We start from the raw sequence: 22,698 nt of genomic DNA, 5'->3' as shown, positions 1-22,698 counted from the left end.
GTATTCCCTAACACAGCCTCTAGCATCTGCTCTTGTGAGAGATCACACTCCCACTGCCAGCCACTGTTTCTATTCAAGAGGGCACCAACCTCCACTCTCTACTCATGGACGAAGGAGAAACAGGCTCCCTGACTCCTACACACGCAGCCTCAGCAGAAACTCTGTTGTCTGATTTTCAAAGAAAAATAAAGTGCGTCCATAACTGGGGACCTATTTCTTCACCACCTGCAAAGAAAGAGCCTTCGCTTTGCCCCTTGTTCCCTACTTCCACCATAACCATTCTGGGTCCCCAGTCCCAATACGTTACATTCATTTATTTTAAAACTCCAAAGAGGATCTAGCAAGAGATATGCAGAATATTAAGCACGTCTCCTGATCTTCAGCTGTTGTACCCTATTCTTCCATATCCCTTCCCTTCTCTCTTTCTTTGTTTATTGGAATCTCTTCCCATGTCGAGTCTAGTGTAAAGGATAAGATCCTAAAGGCAGGACATTTGTCTGCAAAATGACGGTGCTGAATAGAAAATAGCAATGCACAAGGCCCTGAGCCTCCAGCAGAACCACTATGGAAAGCAAGGCGAAGGTTGTGAGCCTAGCACTGGAGCTGGTGTGCCCAAGAGGATAGATTAGCATGGCTGACGTGTATAATAGCATCCCCCCAGTGCTGCTTTTGTGGCTGGTTGAGGCACCGAATCTACCTTTGAGCGATGGTATCACAGTGCTACTGTGGTAAAAGTTACCTCCTCCCTGCAGCCAGGCTGATCATTAGGGCCTATGAGTCTCCTAGTCACACTCACCGTCGGTGCCCAATCCCAGAAGCAGTCTTGGAGGACAGAAAACGTACTGAACATGTGTAACTGTAACGCTGGGAAGGAGCAACGAGAAAACTCTGTTGATGTAGCAGTGCTGCTCCGGCTGATTTGCTTTTTCAGTATTTCTTAAAAAGCAACTTAACCTCAAGAAAATGGAGATTTGGAACCTGCTCTGTTTGGAATTCCTCTGGCACTGGACTCCTGGCATTTCAGCTTTATTTATTAGTCTCTTAGCCAAAATGCTTCTCTCCTAAATGGCAGCTCTCTACTTTTGCATCAATTGGAACAGTCCTCGCCCATATGGCCTAACACTTTTTATAACAGGTAGGAAAGCATTGGCACTATTAATCAACAGGCGTATGACTTCCCTATTTCAGAAGGCCTCACGCTGCAATACGCATGGGGCCGAAGTCAGGAAGTTCCCTACAGATAACTGAAGAATGTTCTTCCACAAGAACTAAAACAAAGTTGCAACAGTTTTGAGAAACGTTCTAGCAAATTTAAGTTGTCTTGGCAATAAAGGCAGCTGTAATCTCCAGACACAAACATCCACTGCAGATAAAAGTACTTTGTGCTCTGAAAAGCAGCTTTTCTTTAAGGATCTTGAAAGTATATCACAACATGAGTTGTTAAAGCTCTGACACAGCCTACCATAAGGGACTATATAGTTCAAATAAGCCTGCACTGGCTAGAAAATTGACTAAATGACAGAATAAGTCTTTTCCAATTTCATTTCCGTGACTCTGAGGTATTACTTTTATACCCATTTTACAGGTGGACAAACTAGGGCACAGAATAGTTAAGAAATTTGCCCAAGCGCAATAACAAACCTGTTGAAGAGGTAGGAACAGAAGCAAAGTTATTGTCACTTGCTGTAATCAGTTGAGGACACTCGCTCCAACTCTAAAGTACAGCTGGGTCAAGAATTTTTTAAACACAAGGTATTTTTGTTGTTGCTGTTGAAAAATGCCAATTCATTGAAACTGAAATTGTTTGTGAAACAGGACTGGTTTTTACAAATCTCCTGACTCAAAAATGTATTGAAACAAGTTTCAAAATTGTCAAAAAGTTTTGACATCTTCGAAACAAAAAAGTGCCAAGTTTCCAGTTCAAAATAATGTTTTGTTTAGACACTTGAGCTAATTAGACTGAAAAAGAGGTAAGAAAAAAGGTCAAAATCTAAATAAAACATTTCATAATTATTGAAATGAAATATTTCGATTGACCAAAATGGGGAAAAATAATCAAAATCTTTTCGGCTTGTGAAAATTCTTGAGATTTCAACTTCTCATCTCTATTCTGGACAGTAAACATTTTTGAACTCAGAAATATTCGTAAGATGGGAAACCATTTCTGCCTAACTGTAACAGCTTAAAATTCCTACTTTGTAGTGCTGATAGTGGATGAACTTACAAGTTTCTACCCATCTGATAGATGACCAGTTGCACTGGTATTCTGCATTTTAAGTATAAGGTGGAAAGTGGTAGGTGCTTTCCAGATAGAAGAAGTTTTTGAAAATGTGACCATTTCCTCTGATCTGACTGTTTGGCATGGAAGCACCTTGCAATGCTGCCTCCTAAATGAGTAATTAGTTCTGGTGATCTGAAAGCAGTAATGACCTTAGGGCAATTTGGACTGCAGTGGATTTGGATACAGACACCTTAGAAAGGGATTGGACACCCCACCGATGTTTTGACTGAGGGTTTGTCTATACCACAATTACACCCACGGCTGGAGCACAAATTCCAGGACCTTCCCCCATCACGGGGTCCTGCGCCTGAATGTCTACACTGCAATTGAACAGCTCCTTAGTCCAATGCCTGCTAGCCTGAGTCAGCTGGCATGGGCCAGCTGTGGCTTTTTAATTGCAGTCTAGACATACCCTCAGACTCAGGCTATTAACTAGAGGTCCCCTGAATCCAGCCCTCCTGAGCTTTGTGGATGTTTGGATTCAGATTCAATTATAAATCTCAGCTTTGCAGCTTGGTCCCAACCTCTACTGTTAGCTTTGGTAGCAAGTTATATTTAATGCTCACGCGAGGCTGTTTTGAAACAGCTGCTAATCTGCTATTAAAGTAAGGGAGTTTATGCACTTCCTTTGATATTAGACCGGGGTTGCCTCATTATTAAAGCATCTTTTCAAATGTCATGTTTACACAGTTAACCTTAAAATAAGTGTTTGCTACTGAGGAATTTCTACTTGTTTACTTAGCCAGCATTTTTTCTTATTTATTTAGTCTCTTTTTGTTTATTTCTTCCTTTGAGTCAGTCATCTGTGCTGTCTTGCTAATAAATAGGTTATTAAAAATCCCCCTGGGAAAAAGCTAGCTCTGGGTTACCCAAATATAAAATCCATTTCGTGGCCTGCAGTAGTTCACTTCAGTTCTTGGTCAGGAGGAGTTTACAGTCTTCCAGGAAGCATGTCTTAGTCAGTACAGCGCAAGCATGAAAGTCAGAAGACCCAGAGTCCATTTGCATCTCTGCCCACAGATGTGGTGTGGGATCGTGGGAGAGGAATTTAAGAGCACATTTTTCACAGAACAAACAGCACTCCTTTTCTGCATTGCACTTTGGCCTGATGTACGGAGCTCCTGAAACTGGATTGCCAGATCCCCTGCTGAGCACCCAGAAAAGGCCCTTTGCCTATGACCTGCCCACAGTCACCCAGCCGTTAATCTGTGGCAAAGATGAGAACAGCAACCAGATCTTCCAACTTCCAGTCCAGCCTCATGCTCGCGCGTCTGATTCTGCAAGGTCCAGGCTGCTGAATTCAATGAGAGCTGGCAATGCTCAGTCTCCCTCCAAAGGCACTCAAGGACTCCTCTCTTCCAAAACGCTACCCCACGCACCAAAACACGTTCGAACCTCAAGCGCTGCCATTCTGAGAGCGAGTCACTGTTGAGGAATGCAGGAGAACCAGAAACGCATGCGCATGAAAGCCAGATTTCTCCTCCTTCCACTGAAGGTACAGTTTTGCCAGAAATGTAAAGCTATTACCATTACCACTAAGTACCAACAATGGAAATGCTCAGACACGTTTAATTTACAAAAAAGAAATTAAACACCATGCCCATAAAAACAGAATCTTTCCCCTGGGAAATTTTTCCACTGCAGGAAAAATAAACATTGTATTACTGATTATTATATTCTTCTTGCTCCACAGCAGTATTATTCAGAGCTGTACATTTTTGTTACAGATATTTGTCTGCTTGGAGAATTACTCCCAGAATAGAGGCATTTGCTGTGTAATATAAATACGAATTCTTTTGGGTTTCCTCCAGCTCAATTTTACCGAAGCAACATGCACAGTTAAGTCCCAAATACATATGGGAAAATCATTTCAAGCTGGATTTGTAAGAGAAAATGCCAAACTGGCTTTGTGCAGTTGGCAATTCATAAAATCACAGAATATAAAAGGAGAGCCTGATCCAGACCCCGCTGAACGTAGTGGAAGGGAAAAAAGTGACAGTAAAGTAATTTAGTCCGCAAAATAATTTGCAAGGAGGGAAAGAGAAATGTTTCAAATCACTTTCCATTCTGTCTGACAAAGAAAGTGGAAACCCGTTCAAAAGAAACATGACATGAGCCCTCTGGATCCTCCAGATTATTCGTCATCAGCTCTTCTCTGGTAGTATTTTAACTCCCTCTGGAACTTTCCTCAGAAACACTTAAGAGGGTGGAAATATCATTATTATACTTTCAGTGGAATGGGCTTGATTCTGATCTCACTCCAGTGTAATTCCATTGACTTCATTAGCATTACACTTGTAGGGGAATCAGTCCTGATATACTTATCTGCAGTGCATCAAGCCCACTGGTATGTCTGTGTGCCTGCTTACCGGGAGCTCTGGGATTGGCCCGTGGTTAGTTTGCTGGCTTCTCCAGGGGAGTGCACAAGTTCACCACTCGTGCAGCAGGTTCAGCTGGACTTGCTATCTGCTGTCCTTCAAAGCGGAGCAAAAGGAAAGCTGCACATATTGGTCCTGGATGACACGTTCCTCTTTACCTACACTGAGAACACATGGTAACTTGCAGCTAAGGGCAGGCAATGATCAGAAGGTGGGTAAATCATGCTGCTCCATGAACGACAGCCTGGGGGTGTTACTAGCTTGATTAGCAAAGATGTGTATTTTAGAGCAATGGCTCTCAACTCTTTTCCGTATTGCGGATCACTTATTACAATACAGGTGTTCTCGTGACTTCCCCCATCTCTAGACTCCCTGCTAGTGTATCCTTGTAGCGTTTAGTGACAAGCAATGTAACCAACTCCTCCATGCCTCAGAGTGGCCTGATCCTGATCCCACATAAGCAACATTGCATGGAAATTAACTACAGCCATTAACCATGGACAACCACACCACAGGCCCTGGAGGCAAGTGCTGTAGATATACCAATGTGGGTGTCTTGCTGTTCACCCAGGAATGTGTCTCACATGCAGGGGCTGTAACATAAAGAAAGGCCTTTGTTCCCATCTGGAGGGGACTGCTAAGCGCTGATGTAAAGAGCTACCCTGAGGAAGCCATTTGCAGTGCACAACCACAAGTTTTAGTGGTCCTACCAAACCGAGGAACAATGAAACACACTCTTATGTATGGTTCCCATTTCCCCTCAGGAATACTGACTTCATTATTTATTAGCTTCAACTGGGGAAACTTCAACTTCCAGCCTTGGTGGGTATGTTCACACCTAGCCCACTGCACATGGTGAACAGATGTAGCTTCTCTTCGCATGGCCATCTGGGAGCTAAAGCACAAGGCAAGATTACAAATGCTGCGGGCAAGAGAAATATCTCCTGGTCTCTGGATGGGGATTACGTTTGGTAATAACTGAACTAGGGATTCTTGTGCACTGCCAGAGCCACGGAATTTGGAATTTTTGCTGAGCAGAGCTCTATGAAAGGTTAAACCAATACATATTCACCCTTTACATTGAGCTCAACCAGCCATTTTTCTTTCCCAGAGGAAAGCAGTGTCATGGCTTAATGACAGCTTTGAGGAGGGCAAAACAGTTGCTATGGCAATGGATTTGAAAACTTAAGAAAATAATATGGGAAATTGATTTGACCTCTCATCTGGTAAATGACAGAGATTAAAAATAAACCAAAACCAATATTAAAGCATGAGTCACCCGGACTTTTCCCCAATGTCATTCTACTAGATTCCAAGCAAGCTGCGATCAGAAGGCTCTGGAACGTGCAGCGGCAGGAGGACATGTCAAACCTGTCAATGAAGCCCACATTTGACATTTCCCAAGAATTCTCACTCTTCTAGATGCAGATTAGGAACCAAATACCTTGTGGTCATTTTTTCAGAACAGGTGACATCCACTGCAAAAAAATTACCACACTGAGAATTCTGAGGTGTAGCCGTAGTCATGTAAAGAAAGCTTTGTACTTCAACAGCACTCCCACGAAGCATCCAAAAGAGCTTCCCAAACCAAAGATGGGGTCATACCAGCCAAATCAGATCCACATCTCTGACGGACTTGAGTTCATGGATGTTTGGAACCCGGGTTTTGGGTCAACCCATAAGAAAGATGAGCCATTTTTCAGAGTTTGGATTCAGATTTAACACACTCCAAAAGTTGAGGGGTGTTTGGGTTGGGAGAGTGCAGCCCTCCCCCTCCCCCCCATTACAAACATCATTCAAGTCTCATAACTTCTCCCAACCCTTCTAGGCTCTGTGTGCCATGGTTTTTGGATGCCCAGCCTGAGCCATGTCATAACATTTTTTCCCAGATCTGGACCTTAGCGTCCAAAATATGGGTGTTAGCATGAAAACCTCCAAGCTTAGTTACCAACTTGGACCTGGTAAAGCTGCCACCAGCCAGGAATTATACAGTGCCTAGCTCACTGTGGTCTCTGCAAAACCTTCCCTGGGGGACCCCCCAGACTCAGATTCCTTGAGTCTCACAACAAAGGGAAATAACCCCCTCCCTTTGTTTCCTGGTTACTTCCTCCCAGGCTCCCCTCCCTGGACGACCCTAGGAGATTCCCTGCTTTCAGTCCTGGAAACACAAGTACCGAGAGAACTAATCTCTCTTCCCCCTTACCCAGAGGGTATGCAAAGTCAGGCTTAGTAAATCTAACACAAAGAGATTTTCCCCCTGACTTCTTCCTCCCACCAATTCCCTGGTGAGCTGCAGACTCAATTCCCTGGAGTCCCCACTAAAGAAAAACTCCAACAGGTCTTAAAAAGAAAGCTTTATATAAAAAGAGTGAAAAAGGGCATAATATATAGTCTCTGTATCAAGGTGGCAATATACAGGGTCAATTGCTTAAAGGGAAAAAATGAATAAACAGCCTTATCCAAAAAGAATACAATTCAAAACACTCCAGCAACTACACACATGTAAATACAAAAGAAAACAATGTAAACCTATTGTCTTACTATTTTTGTACTTACAACTTGGAAACAGAAGATTAGAGAGCCAGGATATAGAAAACTCACTCTCAGAGCCGAGAGGGTCAGACACAAGACAAAGAACAAAGAACTCACACCCAAAACTTCCCTCCACCCAGATTTGAAAAAGTCTTGTTTCCTGATTGATCCTCTGGTCAGGTGTTTTTTGTTACCCCTTTCCAGGTGAAAGAGACATTAACCCTTAGCTATCTGTTTATGACATGCCCCCCAAATTGCAGACAGTGGGGAACCTCACTGGCAGCGATTTCCTCCTAGAACTTTAAAATAAACAGATTAATACAACACATGCACCTTTACATATACCACTAAGTATATAACTAACAGACTTTTACATTTTAAGAACACTTTTTAACTACTGGATTCTGGGAAACTCTCACGGAAGAGAGCATCAGCTACTTTGTTAGAAGCTCCTGAGATGTGCTGAATTTCAAAGTCAAAATCTTGGAGAGCTAAACTCCAACGAAGAAGTTTCTTATTGTTCCCCTTGGCAGTATGAAGCTGGACCTTAGCGTCCAAAATATGGGTGTTAGCATGAAAACCTCCAAGCTTAGTTACCAGCTTGGACCTGGTAAAGCTGCCACCAGCCAGGAATTATACAGTGCCTAGCTCACTGTGGTCTCCCCAAAACCTTCCCTGGGGGACCCCCAGACTCAGATGCCTTGAGTCTTACAACAAAGGGAAATAACCCCCTCCCCTTGTTTCCTGGTTACTTCCTCCCAGGCTCCCCTCCCTGGACGACCCTAGGAGATTCCCTGCTTCCAGTCCTGGAAACACAAGTACCGAGAGAACTAATCTCTCTTCCCCCTTACCCAGAGGGTATGCAAAGTCAGGCTTAGTAAATCTAACACAAAGAGATTTTCCCCCTGACTTCTTCCTCCCACCAATTCCCTGGTGAGCTGCAGACTCAATTCCCTGGAGTCCCCACTAAAGAAAAACTCCAACAGGTCTTAAAAAGAAAGTTTTATAAAAAGAAAGAAAAATACATTAAAAATAATCTCTGTATAAGGTGAAAATATACAGGGTCAATTGCTTAAGAAAAAAAAGTGAATAAACAGCCTTATCCAAAAAGAATACAATTCAAAACACTCCAGCAACTACACACATGTAAATACAAAAAAATATATAAACCTATTGTCTTACTATCTTTGTACTTACAACTTGGAAACAGAAGATTAGAAAGGCAAGAGATAGAAAAATCATTCTCAGAGCCGAGAAGGCACAGACACAAGACAAAGAACAAAGAACTCACACCCAAAACTTCCCTCCACCCCGATTTGAAAAAGTCTTGTTTCCTGATTGGTCCTCTGGTCAGGTGTTTCAGGTTCCTTGTGTTAACCCTTTACAGGTAAAAGAACATTAACCCTTAGCTATCTGTTTATGACACAGCCCCAAACAGTGGCATCCAAAATTAGTAGGCACTCATGAAAATACGGTCTCCAGTGGCTGGCCCAAGGTCATGCTGGAATAGAAGATATATTTCCTTACTCTTTGGGATTTTCAAAAGCACCTACATGATTTAGGAGCACAATTCCCATAGACTTTCAATGGGACTTATGCTCCTAAGTCATTTAGTTGTTCTTGAAAACCCCACCTTTTTGCCACAAGACCAATCTTCTCTTTTGTCTCAGACAATATGTCTGAAAACGTGGACTGAATTGCCCACATGAGTTGGCAGTGGCCTGTCTGGCAAGGATGCTAATAATGAACATTTTTGCCACATGCGGAGAAAATCATGATCTGCTTCATATTCATAGCTTTCAGTTTCCAGGACAGAACGTTCCATACAGAGATAGCTATAGAACAATTTCATACATTGCTTTTTATGGATTTTTTTAAAAAGCTCTCTCCTATTTGTAAATATAATTGTAAGTGGGAGGTAATGCAATTAGCTTTGTACCTCTTTTGGTTTTTTTAGAAAAACAAAAGCTATCCCATGACAGCGAATTTCAGGTGCACGTCCGAGAACAGTAAAATGGCAAAACACACATACTTCACTGGGAACAGAATTAGGCCCACTGTCCGGAGAAATTCCCTTTCTCTCTCACACACACATGTATGTATGTTCTCACGGATGTCTGCTCTGCTAAAGAAACTAGTGAGCTATTGGATAAAAGCGTATTGATAATGCAGCTGATGATTGATATTTGTTTAAAAAGAAAAAGACAAGCCACTCATACACTTATATTGCTTTTTGAATGTCAGGATATACAGGATGTACTGAAGCATGATGTGCCTTTAAGATATAAGATAATGGAGTACATATATGTTCGGAACACTGCACGGGGAATTATTGCACAGTCTTGGTTAACAGCAGTGTGAATGATGTAAAGAAATACACATGAACCATCCTGCAACGTACCACATACTTAAGAACATAAAAACATAAGAACGGCCATACTGGATCAGACCAAAGGTCCATCTAGCCCAGTATCCTATCTTCCAACAGTGGCCAATGCCAGGTGCCCCAGAGGGAATGAACAGAACAGGCAATTATCAAGTGATCCATTTCCTGTCACCTGTTTCCAGCTTCTGGCAAACAGAGGCTACGGACACCATCCCTGCCCAACCTGGCTGATAGCCATTGATGGACCTATCCTCCATGAATTTATCTAGTTCTTTTTCAAACCCTGTTCAAAGACAGCCTACTTTGTCTTTGATCAAGGAAATCATTCTCAGCTTGGGTATTGCTCACAAATCTGAGACAAGGGCAAATTGATGGAACATCTAAACTGTTTGACGGAAAATTGGGTTTTTGAGTAAATAAAAATTTTTCATGAAAGATGTCTGTTTTCCATCAAAATTTACATTTTTTGTTGAGAAATGGAATGCCTGAACATTTTTCAGTTTTTGTCTGGTTTTCATTTTTTTCCATCAGAAAGTTATCTTCCACAGAAATAAATTCCCATTTAAAAAAAAAACAGATCCGAGACACAATATCATCTACAGACCAGGAAACGCAACCAAGAGCCAGCTAAGTTCTCCAGCTCAGTGGACAAAAACATCCTCCAAACCCAAAAAACCCCCCAAACTCTTAAACAAATGCCTTTGACTAGTTCTGTGATGCCAAATGAGAAATAGTCCAAGGTTAAACAATTTATTACTGCATCAAGCAGGTGGTTCCTCTTTCTTTCTCCAATCCATAAAGCTATTGAAAAGACATCCCAGTGACAGGGGTATCTTCAGATAAAACTAACACTGATCTGACGTTGAGAACTACTTGCTGTTGTATCTGCCTTGGAATTCCCTACAAGTTTCATCCCCTCCACATTTTTAACTAGAGACATTAGACTAACAGGTCTACCAGATTTTCTCTCTCTTCTACCTACCATTTTGGCCTCCTGCATGGCATTCTCTATAAAAAGAACAGTGGGGAGACTTGCGATTGTCACACAATATCTCATGTAAGCATTTGCTATGAAGGAAAAAAACCCCAAAAGGGAGAAAATTACTCACTTAGACACTGGAGCTACTGTTAGCCCATACATAAGTGAGTCAGTTCAAGTTCACAAAGTACAGTGTTCTGTATCTGAGACCAATGACCTCACCTCCTCCTATATATTCTTTTTAAAGTCACAACATCATAAGCATCTTGAACAAATCAGTCATGGGTTTCACAAATATCTGTTTAACAATCAAAGACTGGAACTTCCACAGACTGTTACACGGAGGATTGAAAAGCCAGGAACAGATTTTTGACTTAGTCTCAACTACAGAGTTGTTACAACACTATGAGCAGGTCAACACTACCGTGCTACATTGGCACAGCTGCACCAATGCAACTGCACCACTGTAGCGTGCCTGGTGAAGACACATTCTGCTGACAGGAGATTGGGACGGCATACTTAGCATCATCCCTGGAACACAGGACTATCATCTAGAATGTCACCAGGGCACAGCTCAATTGGTATTAATAGACCTGTGGCCCATCCACACTGGCTCTACTTGTCCATTTGCAAAACTGAATGATTTAACTGTAAGTTAGATATTATCTCCATCCATCATTTCACACTGTGAACACAGTCTGGGATAGGGTGGTTGGACTTGGACCCACATAATGTAGTGTAGAATCTGGAGCCTCAGGTTGTGTCCCAGGGTTCAACAGCTCCTAACCTGTGGTTACAATTGAGTGTAGATGCTCAAGTCCTAGGTTAAAAAGCTCTGCTAACTCGACTTCTACTAACTCTGGGCTTACATTGCAGTTTAGATGTACCCTCTGGGTCCATGCAGTACTGGAGCCTATGACATATTATCAAGTATTTTGCCAAACCTAGTCTGGGCCTGGTCTTCTCCTGTTTCCCTTGGCAGGCCATGACACAGTCTATAAGCTCCCACCCTCTGAAAACATTTCCTGCTATTTCTCCTAAGTCGTCCTTTGCTCAGTTCTATGCCATGATTCCCAGTTCCATTCCTTCTGCGGCACTGAAGCTCAGAAGCCATGTACGCAAATAGATGCAGACAGTTATTACCTCTCAGGAATCAGTTAAACAAGCTGAAGATCAAATACTATCATAAAAGGTTCATGTATCAAAAATCAAAACCAGACAGTCAACTTAGTACCTTCCAAGTTATACTGTAGATGAAAAATTATGCTATTCTCTCTAGGTATTTATGCTGCAGGCATCACCACGGTAAATGAATGCCTTCATAAACAATATAAATTGGACAGGAAGCATAGCTCAAGTATTCTCTTTCTTTCCACAGATAAGTGGATTTTTTTGCCTGCCATCTGTGTGCAATATCTGTGGTGAAGGCCAGCATTCAGTATGTACTAAAGGCCAACTTCAGTTTGTTACAATAACCAAATAAAATCATGTCAAGTTTTGCACAGTGTCACACAATACAGTTACTATGCACTTCCTACCTAGGTTATATGGATCAATATTTCTGGCTACAGTTTACAAAGTTGTCTTCTGTTTTCAAGCCAAAACGAGATTTTTTATGCAGTTCAAAGGCAACTCTCATCTCACTCATATTTTATGTTATAATTAAAAATCAGTCCTCAAATCTCTATAAAACATTGTGTGTGTGATGCTATGCTTAGTGTTTATGATGTGTCTAGAGCTTCTCTGCTTTTGAATTCAGTGTAGTTACCTGTAAGTGTGTTGGCAAAAAGTCACATTTGTGAAAGTGCTGCACATTTTTTGCAATCACAATTTAAAGAATTTGAAAACAGTTTGTAAACTGGGTGAATACCCACTTCCTCAGATGCATGTAGTGGAAATTTCCAGGGGCAGGTATATATATGCTAGCAAGCAAGCTAGAGATAACAAGGTCAATTCAATCAGGGAGGATGAGGCCCTGTTCTAGCAGTTGAGGTGTGAAAACCAAGAGAGGAGAAACTGGTTCTGTAGTTGGCAAGCCATTCACAGTCTTTGTTCAATCCTGAGCTGATGGTGTCAAATTTGCAGATGAACTGAAGCTCAGCAGTTTCTCTTTGAAGTCTGGTCCTGAAGTTTTTTTGCTGCAGGGTGGCCACCTTAAGGTCTGCTATAGTGTGGCCGGGGAGGCTGAAGTGTTCTCCTACAGGTTTTTGTATATTGCCATTCCTAATGTCTGATTTGTGTCCATTTATCCTTTTCCGTAGAGACTGTCCAGTTTGGCCGATGTACATAGCAGAGGGGCATTGCTGGCATATGATGGCGTATATTACATTGGTGGATGTGCAGGTGAATGAACCAGTGATGGTGTGGCTGATCTGGTTAGGTCCTGCGATGGTGTCGCTGGTGTAGATATGTGGGCAGAGTTGGCATCGAGGTTTGTTGCATGGATTGGTGCCTGAGCTAGAGTTACTATGGTGCGGTGTGCAGTTACTGGTGAGAATATGTTTCAGGTTGGCAGGTTGTCTGTGGGCAAGGACTGGCCTGCCACCCAATGCCTGTGAAAGTGTGGGATCATTGTCCAGGATGGGTTGTAGATCCTTGATGATGCGTTGGAGGGGTTTTAGCTGGGGGCTGTATGTGATGGCCAGTGGAGTCCTGTTGGTTTCTTTCTTGGGTTTGTCTTGCAGTAGGAGGCTTCTGGGTACACGTCTGGCTCTGTTGATCTGTTTCCTTATTTCCTCGTGCGGGTATTGTAGTTTTGAGAATGCTTGGTGGAGATTTTGTAGGTGTTGGTCTCTGTCTGAGGGGTTAGAGCAGATGCGGTTGTACCTCAGTGCTTGGCTGTAGACAATGGATCGTGTGATGTGTCCGGGATGGAAGCTGGAGGCATGAAGGTAGGCATAGCGGTCGGTAGGTTTTCGATATAGGGTGGTGTTAATGTGACCATCACTTATTTGCACCGTGGTGTCAAGAAAGTGGACCTCCCGTGTAGATTGGTCCAGGCTGAGGTTGATGGTGGGGTGGAAGCTGTTGAAATCGTGGTGGAATTTTTCCAGAGTCTCCTTCCCATGGGTCCAGATGATGAAGATGTCATCAATGTAGTGTAGGTAGATGGATACAATGGACACAAATCAGACATTAGGAATGGCAATATACAAAAACCTGTAGGAGAACACTTCAACCTCCAAAACGTCTGTTAATCTATAATGTGCCACAGGATTCTTTGCTACTTTTACAGATCCAGACTAACACGGCTACCCCTCTGATACTTGACACCATGCAAGGCACTGCATTTAGCCGTATGGAGTGGAAATCCATCAACCTCATGAAGAAACTTGCACAAATACAGACGGATATCATCTTCCTTTCCAAATGCAAACGGATGGACATCATACCAAATGGACTAAAGGTAAAAAATCCACTGCTCTCTACATACTATACAGACCACAGTGAGAGATTATGCCATACTCTATCAAAAAAACTGAGGAACCACCTGATCAGCATCCTATACAGCAAACAGGAAAACATCAGAAAAGAGCTCTCCAACCTGGAGACTCTCATTAATAACCAAACTTCTATACAAACGTACTTCACTAGAATAAGACAGGAGATCTACATTACTCACTTCACCTCTCTACAAAGGAAAAAGGACTGTAAGCTGTCTAAACTCCTACCTGCCTCATGGGGCCACAACCATGGTACCCCTAACCCACCCAGCAATATCGTCAATCTATCCAACTACACACTCAGCCCAGAAGAAAAGTCTGTCCTATCTCGGGGACTCTCTTTCTGCCCTGCCACCCCCACCAACATGATACAGTTCTGTGGCGATCTGGAAGCCTACTTTCGCCGTCTCCGACTCAAAGAATACTTCCAGGACAACACTGAACAGTGCACTGATACACAGGTGACCTCCCACCAACAGCACAAGAAGAAGAACTCCACATGGACTCCTCCTGAGGGTCGAAATGACAGTCTGGACCTATACATTGAATGCTTCCGCCAGCGTGCACAGGCAGAAATTGTGGAACAACAACATCGCTTGCCTCACAACCTAAGTCGTGCAGAACGCAATGCCATCCACAGCCTCAGAAACCACCCTGACATTATCATCAAAGAGGCTGATAAAGGAGGTGCCGTTGTCATCATGAACAGATCTGACTACCAAAAAGAGGCCGCCAGACAACTCTCCAATACCACTTCCCTCAGATCCCACTGAGGAATACACTAAGAAACTACAGCATCTACTCAGGACACTCCCTACACTAACAGCAGAAGAAATCAACATACCCCTAGAGCCCCGACCAGGGTTATTCTATCTACTACCCAAGATCCACAAACCCGGAAATCCTGGACGCCCCATCATCTCGGGCATTGGCACTCTCACTGAAGGACTGTCTGGATATATGGACTCTCTACTCAGACCCTATGCCACCAGCACTCCCAGCTATCTCCGTGACACCACCGATTTCCTGAGGAAACTACAACGCATTGGTCACCTCCCAGAAAACACCATTCTAGCCACCATGGATGTAGAGGCTCTCAACACGAACATCCCCCACACAGATGGAATACAAGCTGTCAGGAACACTATCCCTGATGATGCCACAGCACAACTGGCTGCTGAGCTCTGTGCCTTTATACTTACACACAACTATTTCAAATTTGATGACAATATATATCTCCAGATCAGTGGCACTGCTATGGGCACCCGCATTGCCCCACAATATGCCAATATCTTTATGGCCAACCTGGAACAACGCTTCCTCAGCTCTCGGCCACTCACGCCCCTTCTCTACCTACGCTACATTGATGACATCTTCATCATCTGGACCCATGGGAAGGAGACTCTGGAAAAATTCCACCACGATTTCAACAGCTTCCACCCCACCATCAACCTCAGCCTGGACCAATCTACACGGGAGGTCCACTTTCTTGACACCACGGTGCAAATAAGTGATGGTCACATTAACACCACCCTATATCGAAAACCTACCGACCGCTATGCCTACCTTCATGCCTCCAGCTTCCATCCCGGACACATCACACGATCCATTGTCTACAGCCAAGCACTGCGGTACAACCGCATCTGCTCTAACCCCTCAGACAGAGACCAACACCTACAAAATCTCCACCAAGCATTCTCAAAACTACAATACCCGCACGAGGAAATAAGGAAACAGATCAACAGAGCCAGACGTGTACCCAGAAGCCTCCTACTGCAAGACAAACCCAAGAAAGAAACCAACAGGACTCCACTGGCCATCACATACAGCCCCCAGCTAAAACCCCTCCAACGCATCATCAAGGATCTACAACCCATCCTGGACAATGATCCCACACTTTACAGGCATTGGGTGGCAGGCCAGTCCTTGCCCACAGACAACCTGCCAACCTGAAACATATTCTCACCAGTAACTGCACACCGCACCATAGTAACTCTAGCTCAGGAACCAATCCATGCAACAAACCTCGATGCCAACTCTGCCCACATATCTACACCAGCGACACCATCGCAGGACCTAACCAGATCAGCCACACCATCACTGGTTCATTCACCTGCACATCCACCAATGTAATATACGCCATCATATGCCAGCAATGCCCCTCTGCTATGTACATCGGCCAAACTGGACAGTCTCTACGGAAAAGGATAAATGGACACAAATCAGACATTAGGAATGGCAATATACAAAAACCTGTAGGAGAACACTTCAGCCTCCCCGGCCACACTATAGCAGACCTTAAGGTGGCCACCCTGCAGCAAAAAAACTTCAGGACCAGACTTCAAAGAGAAACTGCTGAGCTTCAGTTCATCTGCAAATTTGACACCATCAGCTCAGGATTGAACAAAGACTGTGAATGGCTTGCCAACTACAGAACCAGTTTCTCCTCTCTTGGTTTTCACACCTCAACTGCTAGAACAGGGCCTCATCCTCCCTGATTGAATTGACCTTGTTATCTCTAGCTTGCTTGCTAGCATATATATACCTGCCCCTGGAAATTTCCACTACATGCATCTGAGGAAGTGGGTATTCACCCACGAAAGCTCATGCTCCAAAATGTCTGTTAGTCTATAAGGTGCCACAAGATTCTTTTTTGCTTTTACAGATCCAGACTAACACGGCTACCCCTCTGATACTTTGTAAACTGGGGTTTTCTTATGTTTGTTTTTTAAGCCAAGTCTTTTTAAATGCTGTGGGCTGACACATCCCAGCATGACACGATAGCCTACAAATTTTGTAGAAGAAAAAACCAATGCTTAACTGAAAAACTTAGACTCCAAGAAAATGTGGTTTCAAAAAACTTCTCATTTAAACATTTAAAAAGAAATATCCCTCTCCCCTTATTGTTCACATAAAAATTCTGTTTTCTCTCAGCTGCCCATACGCTTACACGGGAACAGCAGAAAAGCATTTCGGTAACTATCCACCTGAAGCTTTGTTGCTGCAAACATCTAGTGTTTGTACCAGGGCATCTCAATTCTCCTGCAGTGCACGTGAGATTCCTTCCTTAGACCTGCACATGGCAGAATCAGCTCTACTTCTATCTTGGCGAGATTCTGTTTTTAGCACTTTACTAAAACAAGATTTTGCAAAGCCATTATGAGAAGAATATGTCTTTTGTATACAATTTTTGGTTTCCTCTGAGCTAGATTCCTGGGAAAACGTGTTTCATTGGATTCAGTAACTCTCCAAAGTAGGCTACTTGAGGATATTCTTCCCACAGGAATATTTCGTTGTTTGTTATTTAAAAAAAAACACTTGAATGATGCTGTGGAAGCACTATACATTTAAAATGTTCAGTCTGGTGCCCTACATAATGAAGAACAAAACCTCTAGTGGGTCAGAGCTCTGATGTTAATGTAATGAGGATTATATTTACTTTGTATCATGCTCACAAGAAAACAGTCAGGACAAAAAAAATTATCCAGGATCTATAAATTGTTGATTATCTGTATTGCAGTAGCAGCCAAAATCCCCAAGAGACAGCTGAGATCCACGGTGCTAGACATTGTAGTGTCACGTAGTAAAGACAGTCCCTGCTGCAAAGGACTTACAAGCTAATTAGACAAGACAAAAGATGGGGGAAGGAAACTGAGACACAGAGATGCAACAATTGGCCCAGGGTCACACAGCAGGTCAGTGGGGGAGCCAGGAACAGAACCCAGATCTCCACAATAGAACTGAACAAATAACTGATTTTTAGGTTCAGTGGCCAAACTGGAAAAAAAATCACCTAGTTTCAAACCAAAACTAGATATTTTTTGTTTTCCCTCACCAAAAGGAAAAACAAACAAACAAACCAAATTATTTAGGTTGAATGAAAGATTTTGAATCTTGATTCAAACTGAGCTTTGGTTTCGACAATGTTGACACAAACCATTGCGACATTACTCAGGGTTTTTTCCAGCTGAAAGTATTTGCCAAATTCACGAATAGTTTCAGTGTTCTGAAAAATACCTCTCTTCACAAATTTACTATTTACTGGAAGGATTTTGCCCAGCCTTACTGCCAAGTCCTTGCCCACCCTTCCCCATGGGACCAGGCATCTTCCCTAAATGGTACCTGGAGCTCTAGCTTTCATAAGAAAAGTTCTGTGGGTCAAAAAATGATTACAACCAATGAACCCACTTTGTGACTGGTGACTGAGTGGCTTGAAAGTCAAAAGGAAGCTGGGAGAACTTGAAGGTATGGAGCTACTGTGAGAAAAGCTTACCACCGCCAAAACCAGAGTGTCACTCTGGCCCCGCTGAAATCAATAGGAAAAGAATGCAAAGATACTGCTCTCCCAGCGGGGACGCGCTCCAAGACCTCACTTAGGAAAGTGGAGATCTCACTATAAGATCTGGGTGGACATGGGCAGAGCTGTGTCATCGAGCAGGGCCCGCAGTGAACACTGCATTGCAGGCTCAGCTGCAAAATCTACTAGCAATAGCTCTCCTTGCAAAAAGCTAAATTCCTTCCCCCAGCTCCCTGGGCTCTCACACTTGGAGACACATGAACTCCCTGCCAGTTAAATGACAGTCTTTAGGGCACACTTTTTTAAGGTGCTCTTTTCATTGTGAGCTAAAGGGGATATCCTAGGCCACAGCAAAACCATAGTCCACTGAGTGAACTTTAGTGCAGGTACACTGAAAAAGCTTTCACTGCAGCTACTCTCCAGGATGTTCATTCTGCATCCCACGATGCAGTCCCTTGAGGGGCCTGGCCCCTCCGTCTTTAGTCCCTAACCTCACCCACAGCAGCAGATCAATGAGGGTTGCAGAAGGGGACCCTGCTTTTGGCTCAGGGCACAGGTGTTGTCATTGCACTGTGGAGGAACTGAGCTCTCATCTCCCATTGAAGCCAGTGAGAACTGACATTCAGAAGACCTTTAGGACTCAATCCTGCACACTCCTGTGAGGTGCTGAGTGCCCCCAGCTCCCACTGAAGTTAGTGGGAGTTAAGTGCACTCAACACCTCTCAGGAGTCCTCCTCATTTTCAAGATTGAATCTTCATTAATCTAAATCCCCCCCTGCTGGAATGCCATTGTATTCTTCATACGTTCTGATTCCACCCACATTCCAGTAGTATCTGAGCCCTTGCAGTAGCTCATCAAGTGACATGGCTAATACTGGTCACAAAGGGGTTATTCTCCTGGGGGGGAACTTTGTGCAGTGAAGAATATTGTTTTGGTAGGATTTCAGAGGCCACTCAGTGTTTATTCTAGAGAAGGCCGGTGGAAACCACATGCTCTGGACTCGGAGCAGAAGGTGGTAAAGTCTGGGACAATGCTTACTTCCTGCAGCCATCATCCACTGTCCAACTCAGATCTGTTCCATGGGACATAAGATGCTATTGATCCCTGTTAAGTCTTATGCCAAGGGTGCGCAAACTTTTTGGCAGGGATCCTGCCTTAGCCCTGCTGTACCACGGGGCTGGCAATCCCGCGGGCTGGACTGAAAGCCCTGACGGGCCGGATCTGGTCCTCCGGCTGTAGTTTGCCCTCCTCTGTCCCATGCCCTGGGCTACCCTGTGGTTCTCCACTTCAGAAACTCTGTTAAATGCATAACAGAAGACCTCTCCAGGATAAAATTGCTTCATCAAGATTCTTTCCAGGCTCCTCTCATATATAAATATTTAAAGGCAAAGATGTTTGATACATAAATTGGGAAAGTTTTTTGGACTAAATTATAGACTTCTTTTAAGGCTGATGTATTCTTAATACATTCAAGCAAGCAAAGTCATTCCTTTTACTCAGTATGTTATTTTGTGTTACGTTACCTACTCACACCTGAAAACCATTTACAAAAATTCTAAATGATTGCTCTGCTGCAGTCTGAATTGAGGTCTGTTATAAAAAATCAAGCCAGACCAAGTATATTGGTTTCTCTTCTGTAGCATTTGGCCGTCTATCTCAGGCTCACATTTAATCTGAATGATTCTGTAGGAAAGGAATCTTTAATAACCTTTTCACAACATATACTGTAAGCCCCTCTTTATTACCATATTATATGTAAAAGATGGGCCTGTACCAACAAATTGGACCCAAACTCCCTTGAAGATAGGTCCCATCAGGACCTGGAACCAAATTTGTGCTGGACTGTAATTTCAATACACTACAGCAAAACCCCACATACAAACACGCATAAGTTTTGTGAAGGGGTTAGAACTCCATCTCTGTACCCTACAGTGCAGACCTACCAACCTCTAGCATACATAATGGAAAAAATCTGAAGTTGGGCAGGAAATCTTTGAGAAGAAATACTCTTGTGGGATCTCTGGTATTTTTGGTGTTTGCCTGTGAGAATCCTTGCAGGATTCCCAGATGCCACGGTGATGGACATGGTATGAGAACCTAAATAGAATATGATAGGGCTTGACTTGGAGAGAGCTACTTGTAATCCTAGACAAAACAGGAAATTGCAAGAGACACAAGCAAATGAAGAAAGATGAATCCGCTTTGTTTATCCAGAAAAGAGTTTCAGGTACAGTTCTGGGTGAAGATTTAGGACAAGTTTTGTTTTCTCTGAACTGTTTTGGGAACCCTGCTATCCCTGTGGAAATGTTGGAACTTGTGTGGCAGAAAGTGACCTCTAAAGAGAAGTCTCAGCAAGAAAACAGAGCTTTCATCCACTAAGGTGCAGAGATGGGCCTAGTTCAGTCCTGACTCTGGGGAATCCAGCACCAGATTCCAACTCTAAGCTCAGCCCTTTCTCAGTAAGAGGCTGAATCAAAACCAGAGACTCACAAAAAAAAATCAACTATTGAACTTTGGGGAAGTTTGGACCCAAATCTAGAGCTGAATCTTGAGCTTTAGGTCCTCCCAATTGCCTCAGCCATGACCAGCATGTAGCACCAGTAAAGGTAAGAGCTCCTTCCCTTTCAGTCTGCAGGTTCTTTGCTGTAGCTACCAACAAGGTTGCCAGTTAGGGCCAGATGGGATGGTGCTCTGTGTGTAGTAGACACCGGTCTGCTGTGAACTGAACCGACACCCATCAAACCACCACTAGAAGGTTCCAACTTTCACTCTCTAAACTGGATTTAGTCCAAACGGGCCAGAGCCATCTCTGCACCCACCTCCCTCCGCCCACTTCTGATCAATGAATATGGGGCAGGAAATCCAAAAATCACAAAAATAGCAATTGAGAGCAGCAGACACTAGGCTAAAGATCTCAGGAATCCAGCTCCCCCAGTGTCAGACCAAAAAGCCTAAGGCAGCATTCATCTGCAGACTGATTCAGAGGTGCTAAGCACCCACAACTCCAAGTCTGGCTGTGGGAGCTGCAACTGCTCAGTCAGCATCTTCGGGAGTGAGTTGAAAACTTGCTGCTACAGGTAACACAAGCTGCCCTCATAAATAACAGAAGTTGCAGTCAAGAGACCCGAATGCTCCGCTGGTATAAATTGGCCCCGTTCTGCTGACGACAATGGAATTATCCTGATTTATAGCAGGTGAGACTCTGGACCTTCATCTTCTAAAAATGTAATTCCTAACAAAGAGAATTTATAGACAAATGCTGGATGCTGCAATATAAAGCTACTTATAAATGACGAGGGCCACTTTTCACTCCCTTTCTTTTGATACCAATTAATTGTGGGTCTCTAGCCTTCATTTGTCATGCCTTCCCGTCCAACTCTCTCTCTCACTCTCTCACGTGTCTAGAGAGCAAAGAATTGGCCTCTGAACTGGCCCTGTCAAGCTTTCCCCACCGCTCCACTATTTTTCCAGGATTCTTAGAAATGCAGTTGGCTAGGAGCTGAGATGACTCTGTCAATCTGAGACATTTTCCATTCTCTTAGACTTGTAAAACATTTGAAAATCGCTACAATCAAAGCCATACCCATTGCCCTTGAAGACCATTCATTTAACCCTCTTGACTGTTCATGAAAGCGTGTAGCAGCAGTTGCCTCCAAAGAGGATTTACAGGTGGATGGATTTTGGCACGTGAGCGCTCACTCATTGGTGGAGCAGCCTTGGAGAATAACCTGGGGAAATCATAAAGAAGAAATAAAGCCTCCGGAGGGGGTTTTCCAAGTGAAACATCTTTTCCAGGGATTCCAGACCCTTCAGGACTTGGTGCATTCCACAGCACTTTAGATCTACAGCTTTTGTTTATGGGAATTGGAATCAGGACAGTTCAGGAAGCTTGTTACATGGAGTGGGTGAGTTGTGAAGGATGCTGGGGCTCCTCCTAAGTCAGACATTATTCCCGGGGTGCTAACGCCACAAAAGCCACGTACATTAGCACGTCCTGTTAAAACACTGGCTAACTGGGGCTTGAGCCCCACAAGAAAAAATAATATTGAGAAAATAAAACAGAGGACTGGATTCAAACTGTGAAAAGCATGCAGCAAAATCAAGCAAGCACTGCTGCAATATAGCAGCTTAATCACACTGTACGGATGCAATGTGCTTTAACTGTACCTCTTGGTCACTGCTGGTGGCAGGTGCAAAATGTCCCTTTCTACATGCTAGACAGAGCCCCCACTGAGGATGAAGCAGAGCCGGTGCGGTAGGAGTATAGAAGGAGCTGAGGGCAGAGAGGCATGTGCAGAAAATCTGTCACAGAGAACTTTGAAAGGGAGTAGCAGAAGGTTGAATGTATATGGAAGAGGGGAACCCAGTTCAGAGATTTAGGCAAACAGGAGACGTGCTCAG

The 22,698-nt window shown here is 43.5% G+C and overlaps 1 protein-coding gene across 1 annotated transcript in view; it reads right to left on the bottom strand.

Moving 5' to 3' along the window:
- The window catches only part of ITGA11 (integrin subunit alpha 11), a 193,928-nt gene extending 171,981 nt beyond the window's left edge, over positions 1-21,947 (bottom strand). Inside the window, exon 1 of the mRNA XM_030578857.1 lies at positions 21,881-21,947. Coding sequence (XP_030434717.1) covers positions 21,881-21,884 — 4 coding nt within the window. The 5' untranslated portion in view covers positions 21,885-21,947. The remainder of the gene's footprint in view (positions 1-21,880) is intronic.
- Positions 21,948-22,698: the final 751 nt, after the last annotated feature.

Source organism: Gopherus evgoodei, chromosome 10 (assembly GCF_007399415.2).
Source record: "Gopherus evgoodei ecotype Sinaloan lineage chromosome 10, rGopEvg1_v1.p, whole genome shotgun sequence".
In the NCBI taxonomy this organism is placed as follows: domain Eukaryota; kingdom Metazoa; phylum Chordata; order Testudines; family Testudinidae; genus Gopherus; species Gopherus evgoodei.
This window is presented reverse-complemented; position numbering and strand designations above follow the sequence as displayed.